This window comes from Pteronotus mesoamericanus, unplaced genomic scaffold (genome assembly GCF_021234165.1).
Source record: "Pteronotus mesoamericanus isolate MK-2021 breed Mesoamerican mustached bat unplaced genomic scaffold, CSHL_Meso_final contig_27, whole genome shotgun sequence".
Lineage (NCBI taxonomy): Eukaryota > Metazoa > Chordata > Mammalia > Chiroptera > Mormoopidae > Pteronotus > Pteronotus mesoamericanus.
Window position 1 is genome coordinate 13,244,557 of NW_026555115.1, and position 22,241 is coordinate 13,266,797.

At 40.3% G+C, this 22,241-nt stretch overlaps 1 protein-coding gene across 2 annotated transcripts in view; it reads right to left on the minus strand.

Annotated features, from left to right (window-relative positions):
• CNTNAP5 (contactin associated protein family member 5) overlaps positions 1-22,241 on the minus strand; it is a 1,056,232-nt gene that overhangs the window by 421,574 nt on the left and 612,417 nt on the right. For both annotated transcript variants that reach the window (XM_054575031.1, XM_054575030.1), the window contains exons 9-10: positions 19,951-20,100; positions 16,987-17,158 (exon numbers count right to left, since the gene is read on the minus strand). In XM_054575031.1, the coding sequence (XP_054431006.1) occupies positions 16,987-17,158; positions 19,951-20,100 (322 nt within the window). The remainder of the gene's footprint in view (positions 1-16,986; positions 17,159-19,950; positions 20,101-22,241) is intronic.

The following is a 22,241-nucleotide window of genomic DNA, read 5'->3' on the forward strand; positions in this document are numbered from 1 at the left end:
CTTTCTTAGCATACTGCTCTAACTCCAGATAAGCCAGCCTTTCTCTCAGATTGTCTTCTAGTACCCTGTTTATTTTCTTCATGGCAATATTTGAGAATTTATATGTTTACTTCCATCATTATTTGGCCAAAATCTATGTCTCTGAACTCAGCTTTCTGAAATCTGAGATAGTCTACTGTGTTCAGCACTCAACTATACCCTCAGATCCTACCGGGCACCTAACACACAGTGATGGTCCAAATACAAAAAACAGATGAATGAATAAATAAAGGGACAAAAGAATAAATTAATGAATGGCCCATAATAGTAAAAGGCAGCTATTGGATCCAAGAACATGAGAAAGATCAAAGCCTGGAAAAATCAGCAACTCTCTATCTTGCTCTCTCCTCGGCCCAGGACAAAAAAATGCACCGGCCCTCAGAAAAGAGCTATTTAGTGAGTGGTTGAGTCACATGAAGACTAGCAGAGCTCAGGCTATCTGTCAGCAAGAGGAAAAGTAGGGACACCAGGAGCACTGGATAAATCATATCATGTGTGCTTTATGAGTGAGTATGTAAACACCTATATGCACACACACATGCTGACATGGAGACATATAAGTTTCATTTCAGAGTATGATCTTCTGTAATTCTCAATAAAATTATTTGGTTTAATCTATAAACCTCGAGTTGTGTTAAGAACTACATCTGGGATGATAATGATTATTTTATTTAAATCAGGAATAAACCCCTAACTAATGATTATAGTAAAAATAATGTTTTTCACTATTCATTCATCTATTAATGGTCACTTGAGTAGCTCTCTTATCTTGGTTATTGTAAATAATTCTGTAACAAATATAGAGATGCATATATCTTTTCAAATTAGTCTTTTAAATTTCTTCAGATAAGCACTCAGAAGTGAAATTGCTGGATCTTTCTTTGTTTCATGTTATAGCCTTTGTTTTAAAGTCTGTTTTGTCTGGTATAAATATTGCTATATTCATATTTTTTTGTTTATATATTTCCATGTTTATGAAATATCTTTTTCCAAGCCTTTACTTTTGGTTGGTGTGTCTTTGGGTCTAAAGTGAGTCTCTTAAAGGCAACATATGTAAGTTTCTTGTTTTCTTAACCATTCAGCTGCTGTGTGTCTTTTGATTGGAAAAGTCAGACAGAGAAAGACAAATACCATATAATCTCACTTATATGTGAAATCTAAATAATAAAATAAACAAACAAAATGGAAATAGATTCATAGATACAAAGAACATTTTGAGTTGCCAGAGGGGAGGTGTGTTGGGGAACTGAGTGAAAAATGTGAAGGAATTAAGTAGTACAAATTGGTAGTTACAGTATACTAATGGGGATGTAAAGTACAATATAAGGAATATAATCAATAATATTGCAATAACTATTCCAGTGCCAGAGAGGGATAGATTTATCATAGTGATCACTTTGGTTCACAGACCAGCGCTCAATCCACTGAGCCACGCCAGCCAGGGCATAGTGATCACTTTGTAACTTATATAAATATCTACTCACTGAGTTGTACACAAACTAATATAATACTGTATATCTAACTGCAATTGAAAAACCTTAATATTCTAAAAATATTTTTTAGCATGGGTAAAAGCAAGAAGGAAGGTGATGATAACATCATTCAAAGTAAAGTTAATGGTGTTCTGGATGCACAAGTTTCAAAACTCAAGTTTTATATGTTAAAGTGGTCTCACATAGCCGTCTACCCTAAGTCTGTTGGTCTCCCTTGGTGTTTTCCAGGTTTTGAGACATCCACTGCTTTGTCCCCAGCATATCCTGGTTTTAGGAGAGAAAGGCCCCGCAGTTGGCTTCGTATATCATGTTGAAATGATCTTTTTAAGATGAAGTTAAAACTCAAGGGAAAACTTCAAATTTGTAACTTAAACTGAATAAAAATATTAATCACTTTCCAAAATATAAAAATAAGTTATGCATGTGGCTAAATTATTCAGAAGGCATCATCCTTTTCTGCCTGTGTCTGGTTTTCTAGAGCCTGGCCGGCTGAGATACCTGATCCATTCCCATCCCTCTTGCTCTTAACGTTCAGAACTTTCACCCTCCTGCTCTCAGTCAGTCTTTGCTATAACCCCCAGAGAAAGAGTGGTAACAGAACCTTGTTCTTGTTTAATGCCCACCAGGATGAAATATATATCTTGGCCCCCTGTGACCACTGAGGAAGCTGAGACAGGAAGTGTATCCAATTTTGTGCTAAAATGTAAACATCAGGGGCTTTACCACTTTAAATCATGAGTTTGATTCTGTTTTGGGGGTAAATTATTAAACTTATGCTATAGTTGGTTTCCTGATCTGCCTATCAGGGAGGCCAGGATCCCCTTTGGGTATTTGAGAGCTGAGGTGAATGGTATATTGCTCTCTAACCACGCACCTAGTACAGGAAGCAGTAGGGTCTAACTAAGCATTCAGAAGTCCAGTCACAGGAAAACCCAGGAGGCCAGATTCCTGTTCCATGAACTTCCTGATAGTTATTTTAATTCAAGTTAAAAAAAAAAACATAAAGCTAATTTTAATTTTAACTTTCACTGTTGAAATGGGTGAGTACATTTTATCACAAGTCAGTCTTACTTTTGTCCCCCAACTCAAAACATATTAAGCTCTTTTTCTCTTCTAGCTGTGTCTATAAATGGTGATTACTTATGGGTCACCCATGAATTCTTTCAGACTAGAACAAAACAGTCTTAAAAGTTCACAGATACTTTGCCTCAGCCTCTCAATCAGTGAACATTAATGCAGATGAGGGAAAACCAAATGTGACACTGGCCACATAGAAAGGAAGACTGGAGAATATGAAAAACAGATGAAAGGACCTTAATCAGTAAAGTAGATGAAGGTTTTATTGAGATATTAGTTTTGTGAAAGGAGAAGTGAAGAATGACCTTTTTCTTCTGATTATTAATCTAAAAATACATTCTACAGAGATAAATATAAGTACTTTGAGGATCTAAAATAATTTTTTCATGTTTTGATCCAGATCAAAATTTTTCCTTAGCTTCAATGTTGTCTAAACCATCCTTATTCCATAGCTAATGTTTCTCAGGAGAGACAATCCAAGCGATACTGATTTGATATACATTTTCTTACTTCACTCTGAACATACACATCTTACCTCAACCTCAATCTATGTCTCTTGTAATCAAACTCTCATCTTCTGAGGTGCTTGTGATAATTTGCCCAGTTCAATTTTCTGCCTTTGTTTTCAGCATCAATATTTCAGACTACTAGTTGCTGGGGATGAGTCCTTCCATCTCTGGTTGGACAGAATGAAGTGCCATCCTTGGCTTTGTGGGCACTCTGTGTTTTCCATGAATCAAAGGAATCTTGGTATCCTTCCTTATATACAAGTAGAAAAGTACTATTTTGTAGTGATGAGAGAGATGAGCTTAGTTACAAAAAGCATATGCACTTAGTGTCACTGACTCAGATCAAATCTAAGTTTCAACTGTCTCCAAAACCCCTATTCCATACTGACGTTTGAAGAGTTGAGGGATAATTGGTGAGTAGCAGCTCACCTCATTCAAGAAGCAGACAAATAAATCAGTACTTTTACTGGGCAGATTAGATGGAAGGTCCTTACAAAAATCAGCTCAGAATTTTCCTCATCAAGATAGTTTATCCAAACTCGTTCCCAGACTCCTCGGTTCCCTAATCAGACCAAAGACATAGGTAAGGATAAATCTCTTGGTGGTGACTTTGGATCTTTCTGAGTCTCTCTCAGTGGGCTTGTCACAGGTTGTGACAATGAGCCACAAGGATGATAATCCCTCTGGTATCTGTGGTGGCCCATAAACTGTGACCCATATCTCTTCTCTTCTGGCATTAATAAAATCTGCTTCATGATTTGAACAAGACATCAAAACACATTGTTTTCTCCTTGGCAATCCTGTTAAACCATGTAGGATATCTTCTAACTGAAAAGTTAGAAGTACTACAGTGCAAAGACAGGCATAATTTCTTCAACCGGACTCCATGGTTTTTAACCAGGCATGGCTAAGCATTCACTGTGTGTCCTTGCACAAGTTACATAGTGCGACTGTACTTAAATCATCTTATTCTATAAAATGGAGTTAGTAACATTACTTATTTCACATGGTTGTGAATCTCTCTCTCTCTCTCTCTCACACACACACACACACACACACACACACTCACACACACACACACTCACACACATACACACAAGATGGCCTGGCACACGGGAAGTATTATTTAAAGATTAATTATTAATATGGTGTACTCCTCAGATTGTAAACTGCTGTGTGCTGACAAGTTCACTATGGCCTTGATTTTAAGCTCCGTTTCCCCCTCTGCTGTCAATGCAAACTTTCCACTCCAGGCACACAGATGCCCAGCATCATATTTTTCTGAGGCCCAGCCGCATTCTCGTCAGCTGCACGGTTTCCCTGTTTGACCTCCCTAAACCAAGCCCAGTCCTCCAGTTACTCTTGAATCTCACTTTCTCTGTGACACTCCCTTGACCTGTTCTGGCTACCCAAACTGTAGGGTAAACAGAGGCAGTCTGGCTTCCTCACCCACATGTCTGGGGAACTAAGATAAGCTGTGTTCCTATAGTCTTGAGACTGGATCTGATAAACTGTTCCCATAGTCTTCAGTGGGCTTACATGAGTAGAATCTTGCTGTATTATACAATATCATGGCTCCCTGGCAGCTTTGTCTGTAGGCAGTATATAAGGGAGTTGGGATTCCCCACTGGGGGACAGGGGACATGCAGTAACACATGGGAGGATATACAACTTGCAGCATGCATGGATTATCTACCCTTGAATAAAGACATGTCAAACATCACCACAGCTCTGTGCATTTTCTTCTGTCTGCCCAAATCCAGGAACTTGCCAGGCCTTGACAGGCTGCAAGACAATTGGCATAGTCGGCAGGATTTTTCACAGACTGGTATGGAGCCAATGTCCCAGGATGGAGGCTCAGCAGAATGGCTGGTCACTGGTATGTAGTATTTGGTGGCCGGGCTCCTGGCCGCTTGACCTCCCCCAACAGGACTGGCCCAATGTTAGTGGCACACCCAGATAAAGAAGGCCCTATGGATGGTGGGGGAGATTCCCGAAAAGCCAGTGCCAGTGTGGCCATTTGGGCGGTGGGCTGGGTATATCTTTCAGCTTTGCAAGCTGAGACAGAGACTGCACTTCATGATGCAGCAAAGTTCTGAGAGCCCAGAGAAAGAGCAGAAGCCCTGAAGGCTAAGGAAGAAAAAAACTGCACTTCATGGAATGGAGAAGTTATGGGAGCACAGAAGCAGAAAGAAAGCCTTGAATGCTTGAAATTGCGCCCTGGCAAAAAGCCTCCAAGCAGTGCTGCAGTAATTCCCCTCCCCAATTCACAATTCAGGAAAAAAGGTAGGGGGAAACAGAGCTGAGGTCCCTGCGGCCTACCCAGTAATAATATAGAAAATGAAATCGCAGCATCCAATGGCACCTAGGGGGAGTTTGGATCTGGGCAGCCTGGGGCCCCCTTTCCCTCCCCACAGACTTGGAATAAAGTTGCCTAGAGCAAATGGGCCTGAGGACTGTGGCCAGACAGAAAGCTCTGCTCCCAGCATGCTAACAGAGGGGGGCCTCCCCCTGTTGGGGAGTGGCTCGCACTGCTGCATCTGAGTGCCAAGGCCAGGTGCAGAGCCAAGCTATGCTTCCAGGAGGCTGCAAGCAGTGGGAGCTGCTGCAGCTGGCAGTGTGACCCCAGTGGCTGCAAGAAAGTATGCTGGAGCTGGCAGGAGAAGATAAAGCAAGCACCAGTACCTGGAAAGCTTGCTGATAGGGAGAGTCAGCGACAGTGGAGCAGGAGGTCCAGGGGTTCTGATGAGTGGAACCCATGGCTGTGGCTGGAGCCGTGAAGGCCATGGTGGAGGAGAGGGAGCCAGAGAGCCACCCAGACTGCAGTGGGCTCCTGGCCCGTGGATCAGAGGAGGCTGTGGCACTGCCACTACAATAGCAGGTGAGAGTGACGCCAGTCAGCACAGCCCCAGAAAAAGGTAGAGATGGCCGCAGGGTGACCCAAGGGGATGCATCAGCAGCAGTGACAGCAGCTGGCGCCCTCCCTGGATGGGAGCTAGGTTAATGCAGGAGACACACCAGAGACTGCTGCCAGGGCCTGAGTGCACTAGCAGAGGAGACAGTGTAGCAGAGGGAGGAGACAGAGCCTGCTGCAAGTATGGGTGTCCAGACACCAGTGCCGTGCAAGTGTGAGCTCCTGGTGCCTACGCACTAGCGCCCAGTGCAGGCCTAAATTATCTGTCAAAAACCAGGGGTTATAACCTAAGAAGTCTGGCCTGTGTGTCTGGAGGACCATATAGCTGTGCCAATTTTCCAAGAAGAGGGAAGAAATATCCTTTGAAAATTAAAATGGGTGAAAGGGCCAAGAAACCCCTCTACAGGGGCTCAGTGGGGACTGGAAAGGCCACTGTCCCCCTGTCAGTATACTGTTTAGGTGTCCCCCATTTATGACTGTATCCTGCACCCCATGTGGGGACCTCCTTAGTCTCTTTGTGGGGATATTCTGAGCACCGCCCCCCTTCAGTTGCTGTCCCCATGAAAGGTGAAGGCAGTCAAGCAGACACTATCTGGTTTAATACTCAAATACTTCAGAGTAGCCAGTGGGCAGAAATGTGCATGGTGCTGTGGCTGCCAATGAAGTACCGCCCCTGACAAGTTGCACAGATAGTTGGGCAATGAAGCAGGAACATGGAATGTGGGGCAGAGGACATACAGCAACACGCAGGAGGACATGCAGCATGTGTGGATCACCCACCCTTGAATAAAGGCTTGTCAAGCATCCCCACAACTCTGCACATTTTCTTCCATATGCCCAAATCCAGGAACCTGCCAGCCTTGACAGGCTGCAAGACACAATCCATCTCTCCTCTCTCTCTCTGGCCGTTAGTCAATAGGTCATCCACATTTATATGGGCAGAGGAATCAGCAATTTCTGAATGAACCTGACCCCACCAAACACTAACCATGTAACCTTAGGAGCTTACTGAACTTCTGTGAACATCACTGGTCTTAAAATACAAATGGCTTTCAAGTTGAGTGTGAATCAGAATCACCTGGAAACTTGTTAAAATTCAGATGGCTTGCCTTCCACAATGTTCTGACCCAGCAGCTATGTGCCATCAGAATATAAACCAGTAAGTGAAAGACAAATACCATGTGATCTCACCTATAAGTGGACTCTATTCAACAAAATAAACTAACAAACAGAATAAGCCACAGACACAGAAACATGGAGCAGACTGAAAGTGACCAGAGGGGATGGGGAAGGAAGACAATGATGGAAGGAAGGAGAAGGGACTAAACAAAGAACATGTATGAAGGAACCATGGACATGGACAACAGAGTGGGAATTTACTGTGGGAGAGAGCAACGCGGTGGGATGAGTAGAGGAGGGCAAGGGGGGAAAAATTGAGACAACTGTAACAGCATAAACATGATTTTAAAGTGAAAAATTAAAGAATATACATTTCTAACAAGTAAGTGATGCTGGTATGACTGTTCTAAAGGCCCAGCTTTAGAACCATTTTGAGGATTTTGCAGGACCATGGTGAAATTAAATGAAATAATATTGAGAGAATGTTTGTACAGTAACTGTTATATAAAATATAACATTTCCTTTCCTGCATGAAGTAGACTAAAAATAATAAATAAAAACAGCAGAAGTGCTCTTGTTTTGATTTTGGCCCTATCCCATGAGTTAGGAGAGAAGACCATATTGTAACATTTCTCACTCTGGAGTTAGAATCTCAGATTGTGTGAGCATTGCCCTTTTTTGGCACCCAATGTAATGGTTTTCAATTTTAGAGAACTAAAATAGATGCATTATCCTTCAATGTCATTTCTTTATATAAAGTACTGTTTTTAATGAACTCCCACACACAGAATGAGTTTTTAGCATGAGTCTATTTATGACAGGTCATACAACATAATGTTTTTTTTCCCCTCACTGTTTACAACACCCCAACTCTGAATCAAGAAGATCTGAATCTTGACCACAGAGATTAACAGATGCTTCCCTTAAAAGAATGAGTGTTAAGTGAATGGGTAGAGATTATAGAATGAAAAGCTACACACATACACACACACACACACACAACTTCTTTTGCTGAAAGGCATTTAATGCAGTGGTACACATGTCATTCACTTAACTGATACAAGCAAATTGTTTAATTTTAGGGGGGAAAAAAGGCAAATGGTCACTACAGAATGTAACAGGAGCAGAGACACTGTTCCAAGCCTGGCTTTGCCACATTGCAAGACTTCCATTTTCTTCCATGCAAAACCAGACCTGGATGATCTCTAAGGACTTTCCCCAGTGTCATTACTCTGAGGAAAGGACCCAAGAAATGAGACTGGTGGTCAGAGAAACCTTAGTGCCAGAAAACACAAAGGAACTCAGCCTCTACCAATCTTTATAAAGGTATGAATCAATATTTTTTTTGTGGGTGAGGTCACTCACATTATAATGGAACCACCCTCACACACAGGTTGTGAGGCTTGTCTAGAGGGAAAGATGCAGCTGAGACTTTCAGTGGGTGAAACAAGTCAACTCCCCTCAAAATAACGAAAAGCAAGTCATATTTGCTGGCAGCTGCAGCTGTTCTAAGATTATATTCCCTTCCGATCAAAACATCTCTTTACTCAGGCACCTCTGAGGATTTTTGTTTATTTCTATTCACAGAAAAGTTTTCTTTGTAGTGGGAAGGGGAGGAGTTAAGTGACAAAACCAGGAATGTCTAGAGGAAGATGGAATTCAGTTAACTGTCCAGTGTTCTTTGGACTGAATTCAACACCTCTTTGTAGAGTGGTACTGAGACAGAGCTGCTGGAACTTCTCAGAGCCCAGTGAGACTCTGATCAGGAGAATAGCTGCTTGGGGTCTCAGCTGGGCCCAAAGCCATCCCTCTCCCCTACACCTGTACCCCTTTTGTACAGGATCTATGTAATCCCACAGCCTCCAGGATTAGAAGCTTTATGTCAGTGATTCTCAAAGTCCAGTCTCCAGACCAGCACAGCAGCACCTGCAGCATCTGGAAATTTGGTATAAATACAAATTTCATTGGACTTCATAGTAATATCAGAAACTCTAAGGGTGGTACCCAGCAAATGGGATTTTAACACTCCCTACTGATGATTCTGATACAGACATGCTACAATTGACCTGCAAAATTTAAGAAGGTATTCACTCCTCAATCCATGTAAATTCAGAGTCTACACACACATGAATCTGGAAATTAGGACTGCCTTAAATTGTATGCCCCAGGCACACCACATGCTTTCTTCACCCTATCCAGGCCCTGAGACCGATGCTTTAAGAGAATCTAATGACCATAGCCTTGGCACAAAATTGATGGACATTTTCCTAATGAGTAGTAATTGGTCTTCCAGAGGGGCCGCTCCTCTGAACAAGTCGGAATCAAAGCCCAAGTGAGCCACAGAGCAGACTGATTAGAGAGCACATGTAAGGTATGTCTATGGGGATCCACCCCAGAAATTTCTGGGGATCACTTGGTCATGGTGGGGGCTGGAGGAGCTTCAAAGGGCGACTTGGGCTTCTCTTCTCTCCATGGGAAGCAGAGAGTTAGCAAACTTTTGGCTCTGGGCATTAACACAGCACTGTTTACTGTGTATCTGTTTATTAGATATGCAACTGAATCCCCAAATCTTACATGTCCATGATCAGTGCAAATGTAGGTTTTATGATCTTGGTTTTGCAATAGAGAAAACATAGATTAAATAGTTAAATAACATGCGTCATGTCTCAAGCTTATAAGTAATGGACTGGGTATTAAACAGACTTTGTTTCCACACACACTGGAGTTAATGAATTTCCTCAGGTGTGACGTCCACCTTCCCTCATCTCAGACAGTTCGCTCATCAGCATCCCTTGGCTTCTCCAAACCTTGGATCCTGCCTCCTATTCAAATTCTTAGACAGCATTTGGTGATTTTTTTCTTCTGCCATGAATCTTGCAAGACTGACCATGTTCCTGGAATTGATTTGTCATATCCTTCAAGAAAAGTCCTAGTAAAAGGCATCCTTGATGGGCCATTGGGACTATGCCATGCTTATTTTTTTTAGTCCCTCCCTGGCATCACACATCACTTTAAATATTTTTTTTAAGAAATGGAATCTCATTAGAAGCACCTAAAATTTACAGCAAATTTAATATATTGCATACCCCTAAAAACTTTTGTATGGTTGGGTAGAAGATAGGCTTACACACTTAAAGCCATAGGCATACAATGGCTAAAATTGCCAGGTTAGTGTCTTTTGGGTAGATGGTAGAAGAAAGAGGACACTGGCATTGTTCACCTCCGGACAGCAACTGTAATCCTGTGACCATGAGAAAGTTGGCATACAACTCCGCATCTTAGTTAACCTTTAAAACCTGGGATATTTATGCATTGCACACCCACAGCTTGTAAGCTCTCATCACATCTTATCCTACTTTAGTGTGTATACAAGGCTGTCTCAGACATTCACTCACTGCCCATCTGTGAAGCTCAATCATCAAGGCTGAGATAAACAGTTGTTGAAGGAATAAAGTATTTTTTGAGGTTACTTAGCTCTATTATCATTTAGATTACCATGCCTTGTCTACTTCAAGGTCAAGGTGTGCAAGAGATAAGTAGAACTTCTGGAGAACAGGGACTTAGGGTGTAAAAACATGACATTGGAGATTCTGCCTGCAGAGGAAAGTGGCTGCACATTGTATTCGAGAGCTTTAGAAAAATAGTGAAAACTAAATGTTGGGGGTGTTTCACTTTGGCCCCAACTGTGATTCCTATCAGAGTGCCCTGCTTCTTTTCTCCAACCCATCCTTGGACTGTCAGATACTGGGCAGTTCTGCAGAGGGAGCTTCCTAAAGCAAGCACTTGTCCTGCTGCCATAACTGTCATCAGGCCAGTCACTCTACGTTCCTTCTAGCGTGAGACCAGAAGATTTGCACTTGCCAAGCATTCCAATGCAACTTGTTAGTTTGGATCCTTAGTCCCTGGGAAGGGACCTATCCTGCTTTTACTCAAAGCATTGCCCCAGGGATGGTTTGTAAACTTGCACAGGCTGGCCAGCAGACCTAAGCACCATCCCAAAGGTAATATGCTTAAAGGACCCCAACCGAAGAAATCTTTTAAAATTTCAAATCATGTGTGCCTCTTCTGTGAATGCTACTTTGGGTTTCTCCTACCTGGTTTTCCCACAGTGACTAGCACCAGAAGCCTTTAGGTGTGTATAAGGTGGCCAGCAGAAAGGGGAGCTGGGAGGCCTGGATCCATCTGCACAGCCAAGTCATAGGACTCTGAGGGAGAAGAGGGAGGGGTGGGCAGGTCAGCTACTGTGAGGTCAGGCAGGAGTCCTGGGTCTCCATACATAGCATATGAAGAAGGGGCAGAAAGGAGACTGGTATGGGAGATAAGAGACTTTTAGGCCAGACCAAAGTCTATCCTCCTTAAATTTTCCTAACAAGAACACAGATAAGAAAAACCACAGTCAGATTCTTTTCCACCCCCATCTCCGCCACCCCACCCGTCCCATCCTCAAATGGCAAACTCCTCGAAGGCAAAGACTCTGCACTTGCCCTCAAATTGGATTTACAGTAATTAACACCTTAAAAATAAAACACAAAACTCAGAAACCACTGTTTTTTAAACTTCTGTCCTCTTCTAACAAAGGTTAAATGTAAGTTCAAGAAATAATTAATTAAGCAAAGCCTTTTATCATGGTTTTCCCTCATATTAAAGAAGCTGTCTAGTAAAAGAAGAAAAACAAACCAGTTACCCACAAAACTAAGCACAATCCCTTATTATCATACAATTAAGCAAAATATAATTGTATGTAATATAATTACACAGAATACAATTACACAAAAGTAATGATACAGTACAGATGGCAATGACTTTCATGTCAGCTAAATGAGAGCTTCCTTGATTAGAAATTAAGGTATGGTAGGAGCTTCCTACTGATAAACGTTTCCTCTGTTGATCTCCATTTTACAAAGGCTATGCTGGCTGATGAAGTTGGATGCTTTGCCTTCTTCATCAACAGACTAGGGGCCAGCAACCAGTCTGTGTAGTATCTTTCATTGTCAGGTTTCTAAACTAGCAAATTCTAAAGCAGCACACATTATATTACCCAGATGTCCGGATGGTCACTTAGGAAAAAGAGAAACTAGAAGAGCCAGGAAGTCTATGTGAGTTGATGCAGACCTCACATGTTAGGGTATTAAGAGAGAAACACCTTCATAACGTTCTGCCAAATTACACTGGTTACTCTGAGCATTAGAGGAAACTGGGATTTGCATACCTGACTTTGTGCAGCTCACTAGAGAGCCCTACTATTTCTCATTGTTCTGCTTGCCTGGGCAGTTACCTCCAGCTCTGAGATGGTTCTCCTTCAATCCATCTTTCTTCCTATTTCCTGAGTACTCTTTCAATAGGCAGATCTGGCTGTCTTCCTTTCTGATTCTTGTCTAGAGCATGAAGACAAATTTCATGGGCACTTGAAGTTCTCATCTTAATACTGATCCACACCTCCAACCATATTCTTGCCATATGCTTCACCACAATAACCTAAAAACCTCCTAATCAGAATTATGTTAAATATAAGACACTATTTATTATAAGACATACTGCTATTTTATATGCCAACAAGATAGGTAAATGTTGCTAATTAAACTATCACAATCAACTGTAGGAGAAAATCAAGATGGTGGAGGAGTGAGTGGAAGTAACACTGACCTCCTCCCAGGACCAACCTCAAATTACAACTAAGCTGTGAAGAAACCACCTGGAACAAACAACTGAACAATAGCAAGATAGAAACCTTTTAACCTCAGACAGAAGAATCAGCTTTAGCACAACCTAACTGGTAAGGAGTACAGTAGAGACTTGAGAAGGTGGGTGGGGAGCCCATGGGCAGCAGCACCAGAAGGACACTGAATCAGCCAATTGGATCCCCCTGAAAAGAGTGGGGTCTAATCCATGGGCCAGGATCTCCAGTCTACAACACCAGAGCCCAAAGAGTACACAGATAACAACCGGCTGCGAAAAGCAGCAGGGTTGCTCTCTGCCAGAGACAGGCGGCTGCAGATGCAAAGAGCTGTTTAAAGGCCCAATATATAAATTTTTATTTGCAGCCACTTACCCTGGTCTCCATGAAAGGCAGGGACTGAGTGGGCTAGAGGCACCTGAGGAGAGACTGGGGAAGGAGGCTTTGGGGGAGAGAACTGAGAGAGTAGCTGGCAGGATCCAGGTGCTGACTCATCCCTCAATGGCAACAACCATCTGGTCCAGGCAGACCACTCCCCTGAGCAGGAACAGCATGAGAAGACCCGATACCCCTGCCCCCAGGAGGGACTCCGCTCCACTCTGTGCTGTCTAAGCCAACCTGCAGAGTGCAGATTGACTAGGTTAACAGCTGAAGGAGACAGACACAGGCAGTAGATTCCTGGAAGTCTTGAACAGACTGCCTAAGGTCAGAGAGTGTCAACATCTGACATCAGAGGCAGATCCAGAAAGTAAAAACAGTGGTCTCCTACCATAGAAGTTCCACAAAGTCAGAAAGTCAAGACAGATCAATTTAAGAACCAGAAGCAAAAAAGAAGAGTCTCACAAATAATGGGAAGAAAAAGAAACACCCTCCAGTAGAAGGGAAAGGAGAAATCCCCAGAAAGAGAACTAAATGAAATAGAGGCAAGTAAACTATCAGATATTGAGTTCAAAACAATGGTTATAAGGAAGGTCAGTGAGCTCAAAGAGAATTATCAAAAACTACAGGGGAACTATGAGGAACTTACTGCAAAATATATCAGCATGAAAAGGACATAGAGACTATCAATAAGAGACAAGAGGAAATGAAGAACACAATTTCTGAACTGAAAAACACAGTAGAAGGAGTCAAAAGCAGGCTAGATGAAGCCAAGGACTGAATCAGCAAGCTGGAGGACAATGTAGAAAAAAACTGCCAGAAAGAGCAAAAAAATGAAAAAAGACTCAAAAAGAATGAAGAGGCATTGAGGAAAATGTGGGACAACCTGAAATATGATAATATCCGTATAATAGGGATACAAGAAGAAGAAGAGGGAGGAAGAGATAGAGGACCTGTTTGAAAAAGTAATGATGGAAAACTTCCCTAACTGGAGGAGAGAAAAAATAACACAAATTCAGGAAACACAGAGGATCCTATTTAAGAGGAACCCAAAGAGGCTCACTCCAAGATACATCATAGTTAAAATGGCAAATATCAAAGTCAAACAAAGAATCCTAAAGGAAGCAAGGGAGAAAGAGGTAGTAACATATAAGGGAGTCCTGGTACAGCTAGAAGCTGACTTCTCAAAAGAAACACTACAAGCCAGAAGGGAATGGCAAGAAATATTCCAAGTCATGAAAAGCAAAGGCCTGAAACCAAGACTGCTCTATCCAGCAAGGCTCTCAATTAAAATGGAAGGGAAATAAGGAGTTTCCCAGACAAAAGAAGGCTAAAATAATATACATCCACCAAACGAGCACTGCAAAATATGCTAAAGGGACTGCTTTAGGAAGAAGAAGAAAAAGAGTCTATGAATACCTAGTTCCTTTCACAGGTTTCAATACTTGATATTACCAATATTTTTTAATACATATTAAACTGATTGTGACAATGATGTGTTATTTTAATTGTTTCTTTATTATTTGTTGAAACTAAATTTGTTTTTGTATATTTTTGCTTATTTCTATTATTTTTAAAAAGGTTTTAATGACTTCTTGTATTCTTTATCCATTTATCGATTAAAAGTTTGTAGAATTTTTTCCCTAAAAAAACAAAACAAAACAACAACAACAAAAACAACTATTAACTCTTTTTTAGATTTCGATGTGTGGCCAATATTTTCCCATTCTATTACTTGTCCTTTAACTTTTTTTATATGTATATTACTATATAGTTTTAAATGTTTAATATAGTCATATTGTCAATATTTTACTCTATAGTTCCTGGGTTTGAATATTTTACTTCAGGGTAAGAAAAATATTAGTTTGTATTTTCTCCTAAAACTCCTTAGATTTTACATATTGATTTTTAATTCACCTGAATATTTCTTGTATAATGTGTGAAATAGGACCCTCTATATTTTTTTTTCAAGTAATAGTGGTCCATGCACCTTATTCGTTGAATAAGCTTTATTTTCTCCATTGATTCAAAATATCAATTTCATGATATATTTCACTGCTGGACTGATATATATGTTTGTTTTTATAATGCTCATTATATTTCATTGATCTAATTGATTATTTCTGTGCCGGTGTCATGTTGTTTTAATTGCTGAGACTTTATAATGGATTTAATTTTTTTAATATTTTATAATGGATTTTGACATTTAAAATAAATAAATAAATAAAATCTGTATTTAAAGAAAGAAAAGAAAGAAATAATTCCTACCTTTTGTTATAACATGAAGGAACTGGAAAACATTATGCTAAGTGAAATAAGTGAGTCGGGCAAAGACAAATACCATATGCTCTCACCTATAGTGGAATCTATTCAACAAAATAAACTAAAATAAACCACAGGCATGGAGCAGACTGAAAGTGACAAGAGGTGATGGGGAAAGAGGACCATGGTCGAAAGAAGGGGAAAAGACTAGAAAAAGAACATCTATGAATGACCCAAGGACATGTATAACAAGGTGGGAACTGACTGTGGGAGCAGGGGGTTGGAGTGGGATGGGTGGAGGGGGACAAAAGGGGAAACACTGAGACAACTGTAATAGAATAAACATGATTTTTTAAAAAACTGTAAAATGTACCTAAATATTACAGATTTTAAAATGAAAAATAAGTGTCTTGAATTGATGTAATACTTCAAGTATGATATTTCTTATTTCTATACCTCAACATGCTTCATCCTGCCAACTCATCCTTCACTCACACTCTTCACCCCTCATCCAGGTCTCTGGTCTGTAAAATTCCACTCAGCACCACTTCTTGAAAATCTTATTGACCTCATTTTCATTAGGCCAGGCTAAGTTGCCACTGCCAAATCTAATACAAATAAAGGTACATTTCCTGGTAATTTATTGCACTTTATTGTAATGACTAATTTATTCCCTAATGAACGTTGAGTTAAGGCCCTGTTTTGCCAACACAGAGGCTTGAACCTAACAGATATTATTCACCCATTTAATAAATAGTGTTTTAAGCAGGGAGGGCAAAATCAAAGATATGAAGGAGGTAATCACTTGAGAAGAGACATGGGGAACATGATAAACTTTGCTGAAAATTCAGAATCAATACTTTTTAAAATTTTTCTGCAGTGTGTCTTTGAATCTAGAAACTTCCAACATAAAAGGAGACAGATCCCACGATAAAAAAAGAGAGAAACTGAGCTTTTTCAAGGTTTTCAGTTTGCAGAATGAACATGCTGGTTTTCTCTGTCCAAGGTCTGATCTCTTCTGGGCCAAAGAAGAAATGGTTCAAGGGTAGTGACAGCAAAGGATAGTCACCCTGGACTGTCTATGTACATCTAAGCACTGCCCAAGCTTCTACTATAGGATCCCAGATGGCCTTATGCTTATTCCTTGTGAGAGCACACCCATTGTAGCAAAGAATGAAATGGTTGAGAAGAAAAGTGATTCCTTCCTCCTTTTTGCTTTATTCTTAACTTCAAAGTAATCAAATGGTGTTATGCATGAAAATTTAATTCTTTCACAAATTTGTAGTTTGATTCAATTTGCATAACCCACTTACTGCAAGTCAACATAGAGATTCAACTAATTTAAACCATTTTTCTCTGCGTCTGAAATCCTTTCAGAAGTATTTTCCATTAGGCAACTTAATTATGTCTAATGTGGCTAATGTCAGTGGATTAGAATTTTGCTTAAAGAAATGCATATTTAGAACAGTGAGAATGGAAAGGTGGGGGTTGGGAGAAGAGAGAAGAAGAGACAATAATTACCTGTCTTTGATGCTACACAGATCAATGTGTAAATCACTAAAATTCCCCAGGGAACCTTGCTGAACTGAAATGAGGTCCTTGGGCTGGTTATCAATAAAGATGAGTCTCATGCAGCCTTGGAAAGCTTTAATAGGATTTAAACATTGGGAAGCGGTGAGATTGTCAGGGCATCCTGTGGGACAGAGAAAAAATTAAGAAGAATGATGAAATGATCAGTCATTGCTTTGGTGAGCTATCGATGGAAGACCTTGAGGTCTAATTATTGTGGTTCTTTTTCATTCACAGCAGTGTACACAGTTTAGTTGTAAATCCTAGCATTTTCAGAAAGGGAACAGAATTGGTTCAAAAGAGGGCATACTCAATTACTGTACAAAACAAAAAACAAATCTGTTAAAGGGAATATGAATTTTATAACATGTATCTTGATCTTCATTTTTTCTCTTGGTAAACTATGTGCCATTCCTCTGCTTGGGACCCTTCACTCATCCCAAGAGCACAGCCTGTTGTAACTACTTGATGTTGTTGGCTGTGTCTTGAAACATACTTCTAAGTGCACAATTCAATCCTGAATTACACTTTCAAAGGAAATTATGCTTTGAATAAGAATGACAGCAGGCTAACTATCTGGTTAGTTGTTAGCATTAATAGGCTTAGTTCCTGACAAAAGTACATATACAAATGTAACTGGAATTTGGAAGTGATGTACAGACCAAATCCAGACACTAAAGACACTAAGGGTTTAAGTGCACACCATCATAGGGCTGTAGTATCACACGTGAAAATTTAACACCATATTTTTTTAAGAGGTGTTCTTTTAAAAAAAAGTATCATGCATATTATCATAGTATTCAACCTAGGTATATCTGTTCATTAAGACAGGTAGAAAGCAAATAGGTATATCAGTGCTAGATCTCTTTATAAACTCCCTCCTAATTGTTTTAATAAGTTCAGAAAATATGTGAATGAAAGCTTGAAAACATAGCAATAACCCATCAATAATTGGGAATTATTTCAGTCATTTCTAATAGACAGTCACTGCTCAGCTAAGGCCTAGCAGCTGGTTAACAGCTCACAAGCACACACACTATAAAATGAAGAGAAATGTTTCAATTTCTAATTGAAGCTATAGAGAGAATTTATGTTAAGTTGACTATTATTACTCAAACTCATTTTTCACCTTCCTTAAGTTTACAGTCTATGCATGGGGATTTTTTTGAAACACTGTTCAAATCACACATAAATCCTCACCTTCTGAGCCTAGTGCCCTAAGAACCACTTCTCAGAGGATATTTCTTCATCTTGGGGAGGGGCCATTTGTCCTTGGAGGCATTTAGGTGCTTACATGCCATAATTATACTCCTTGTTTGTTTGCTTTTTTAATAGAAATAAGTACAAGATTGCTTTTCTCTCCCTGTTGGAAGCATTACATGTGATGCAAAATTACTAGTTTTGGGAATATATCATTAGGGCCCCAAGACACTCTTTTCACAATTTTTGTTCTATATTAGTTGGCATTCTTTTGCTCTCACGAGTGGGCTGTGCAGAACACATTTGGAGTTAAATCCTGGTTCTATTATTCACACAAATTATTTCATCTAAGCAAAAGCCAGTCTTACTCTCTGTGAAATGGGGCTACAATTACCTACCTCACCAAGTTACTTCATGAATTAAATGAGCTAAGACAAAATATTTACAGGGAATGGAAGCATTCTCTTCTTAAAGAAATTTGTTAACATGCACACATGGAGAAGATTTAAAGTGAAGGACAGAGTCTCTTCCTAAAACCCTAAAATCAAACCACAAATAGATTGCTCCCCAGTGTTTCCCTCTCAGGACACCCTGATATGTATACTGCATCTGTGAAAAGTTCCTCTTGTATTTCAAAGCTTAACCGTATGTCACTGGTCTGAGAGAACTGATTTGTAAATCCTATTGGAGACTGTACTTTATAATTTTACACAACTTATCTTCAGTATCTTAATGGAAAAAGGATTGGTAACTGTAGACCAACCCCAGTCCATGCCAATTTTTACAGTTTGAAGCCAGTTTGTACATTCCTTGCTAGTTAGGAGACCCTGTGGTATACATATAAACCTTGATATCACAGAACTCTCCCAATAATTCTGTGACCTCAGTATGGAGGTTCAGATGCTATAAGTGTCTTGCTCACCGTCAAACAGATATTGAGATTAATTACTCTTTAGAGATTTCTTTCTAAAATAAAAATAAATGACCAAGAAATTAAGTACTAATTTTCTTAATGAAAGAGATATCTTGAAAAAGACTAAATACAAATATATACGCATTTATAAAAATTCATTAGGTGCCCAGTCATAAGGTTTTCACCTTTAGAAGTTTACCCTGTGTTTTAGAGTAGGAAAGGCTTCCAGGACTCACCCATGGTTGGAGAGGGCGGGTTTTTACTGGCTGCTCCATACAGAACTAAGCATTCATGGGCCTTCCCCATTTTTAGTTGCCCCACTCATGGGCACGGCCTCCAGGAATGTGGGAATGGAGGCAACAAAATGCCAGAGGAGTGGCCTAGACGACTGAGTGTGCTGGCCACTCCCTCTTACCTAGATATTTCCTCTTTCAGGCACTGCTGACTATTGATACTTTCTCCAACTTTTCAGCTGAGTTTCTCTTTCAAATGTGATCATAGAGCTTGGCATAGCTATAAAAATCTCTTTTGGACATATTATGTAACACCGGTTCTTATAGCTAAAGTTTTTCCTCAGCTCTGACCTAGATAACTTATATCTGCATGGCTGTGAGAGAGTTTGCTTCCCATTATTTTGAGCTCACGGATGGCTGCTTGTGTCTGGGTGTGTTTGGTGGAGGTGTGTGCCTGTGTGTGTTGGAAGAATGGTCTAATTGACAAAGAAAGAATCACCATAGAAAAATAAATGTCCACTGCATTCTCTCTCCCTCCTTTATTTCCAACCTCAAAACTAAGTAATTTACCTCCAAAGTAGTAGCTATTTCCAGAATAAATCTGTATTTGGGTGGTGTCCTGAGCAGGGGATGCTGCATCATTATCCAGGGTAAGAGTGATGCGGTTCCTTCTGGCATTGATGCTGACAGAATGCCACAAGCCATCATTCAAGTAGCTGCCTGCAAAAGAAACAGGAAGGGCAGGTGTAGAAATGATTGATCTGGGAGAGCTGGGGAGGGTAGAGTTCACTTTCTTTCCCTGCTATGGTCTCAGTGTATCTCAGAGTGGTCTTTACCCATTTTACTTAAACCAAACCCTCAGCTGCTTCACAAGAGTCACTTTTCCTTTTTTAGCTCTTAATTCTAGTCATTTTTTACTTTTTATTTACACTATTACAGATGTCCCCATTTTTCCTCTTTTTGCTACTTCCCTCCCTCCCTTGCCTCCCTTCCCTCTGGCCATCACCACACTGTGGTCTAAGTGTCTGAACAACTTTGGGCATTTGCTTAACAGCAAAAGGGGAAAGCACAGATGCATATGTAAACTGTAATCAAAGGCACAGGACAGATTAATTCACCTCTTGCAATATAAATACAAAGCAAAATACTGAAAAGGAAAACCTCTCAAAATGTTCCCAGGGTTTTTTTTTCTCTGGGTGGTCAGATTACAGAGAATTTTTGATTTTCTACAGTTTTCTATTAATGGTTTATATGCCTTTTAGTAAAAACAAACTATTTTTAAAGGAAAAAAGTAAAAGAGGAAAGCTAGAGTCCAATGGTATACCAGGAGGAGGCAGATTCCTCTTAGAAAGAGATAAAAGACTAGTTAATTCCAACCTTCCCTTAATTCCTTATGTGACACTGGCTAAGAGACCTCCATTTGCTGAACTTCAGTTTTATTATCTATAATATTATTTCTACTCTGCGTCATTGTTAAGGGCATAAGTTGTGATTAGGCAGGAAAGTCCCTAGGGCAATTGAGGGTATAGTGGGTATTTATTAAAAGTTCTTTTGTCTCATGTTCTTTTGGCCCAGACATCTTTGGTGCACACTACATTGCTGGCCTACCTTACTGTATTGGAATTTGGTCATGAGAATATCAACAATTTCCTCCAAAAGCTTAGCATCTGTGAAGGCTCTGTTGCTGCAAAGGGCTCAGTGAAAGAAACAGTCATAAAGATTTGTGTATAATAAGAGCAGAGAGCCACACATTTCTATACTCACTAGCATGTATTCTACCCAGCTATGTGTTGAATTGTCTTCCTTTTCTTTGCCTCAATTTCCTCTCCTGCAAAATAGGGACAATGGTTATACTTACAGGCTATTGTGAGAATTATACAAGCTAACACAGCAATGCAGAGATCAGTTTACATCACATCATAAGAAGACAGTGTTTGCTAAAACATATGGACAGAACAGCAACTACAAGATTGCCCCTGCACTGGTGAATATGGACATTAACATCACATGGTCTCCATCTTAGGGTAGATGTAGTTAAGTGAAGAGACATAGGTAAAGTGGATGAAAATCTTGTCTTTGGAGTATGTCAGGCTTGTGGGATAGACAGTGAAGCAGGCAAACAATTCTAAGAGTAACAGTAAGTGGGAGGGGGCAGAGAAGAATAAAGGAAGATGTAACCAACTCAATATGAGGATCCTGAAAAGTCTTCACAAGAGAGGTGGTAACAGTTGAGAAATGTTTTAGAAAATGAGCAATAGTTTACTACTCTTAGAGCAAGAGTTCTAGGGTACAGAGGGCTTATACAAAGAAGCAAAGGCCTAGAGTACTAAAAAACAGGAGAGGACAATAGCAAGGCACTTGGGAAGAGGATCTACCCTTTCAGGGGCCTCAGATGTCAAGCTAAGGAAGAGGGTTCAACAAACCATGTATCTTTTAATACATGATTCTGCAGGGTATTTTACCCGTCAATTCTATTATAATCTTTGAGGAGGGTCCCTATGCATATCTATTTTCCAAAAGGCTCCTGAGCGTGTCTATCTAATATGCAGCCAGGGATGAAACTCACTGTTTTAGAACATGGGAGTCCATGAGATGTCTTCAACATGGGAATGACCTGGCTGGAGGTGTGCATTCAAAGACTCTGGTGGCAGATGATAGATAGGAGCTCAGAGGAAACAAGGCTAGAAGCACAACTAGTGGGACCAATTGCTTGCACATCATCATGGGACAGAAGATGAGAGACTCAGTCAAAATAACAACAGTGAAAATGGACAGTAACAGATAGATTAAGAGCTAATACTGGAGGTAGAAGAGATCAGACCTGGTCAAGCCTTCTGGAGCGTCCCTGAGGTATTGGCTGT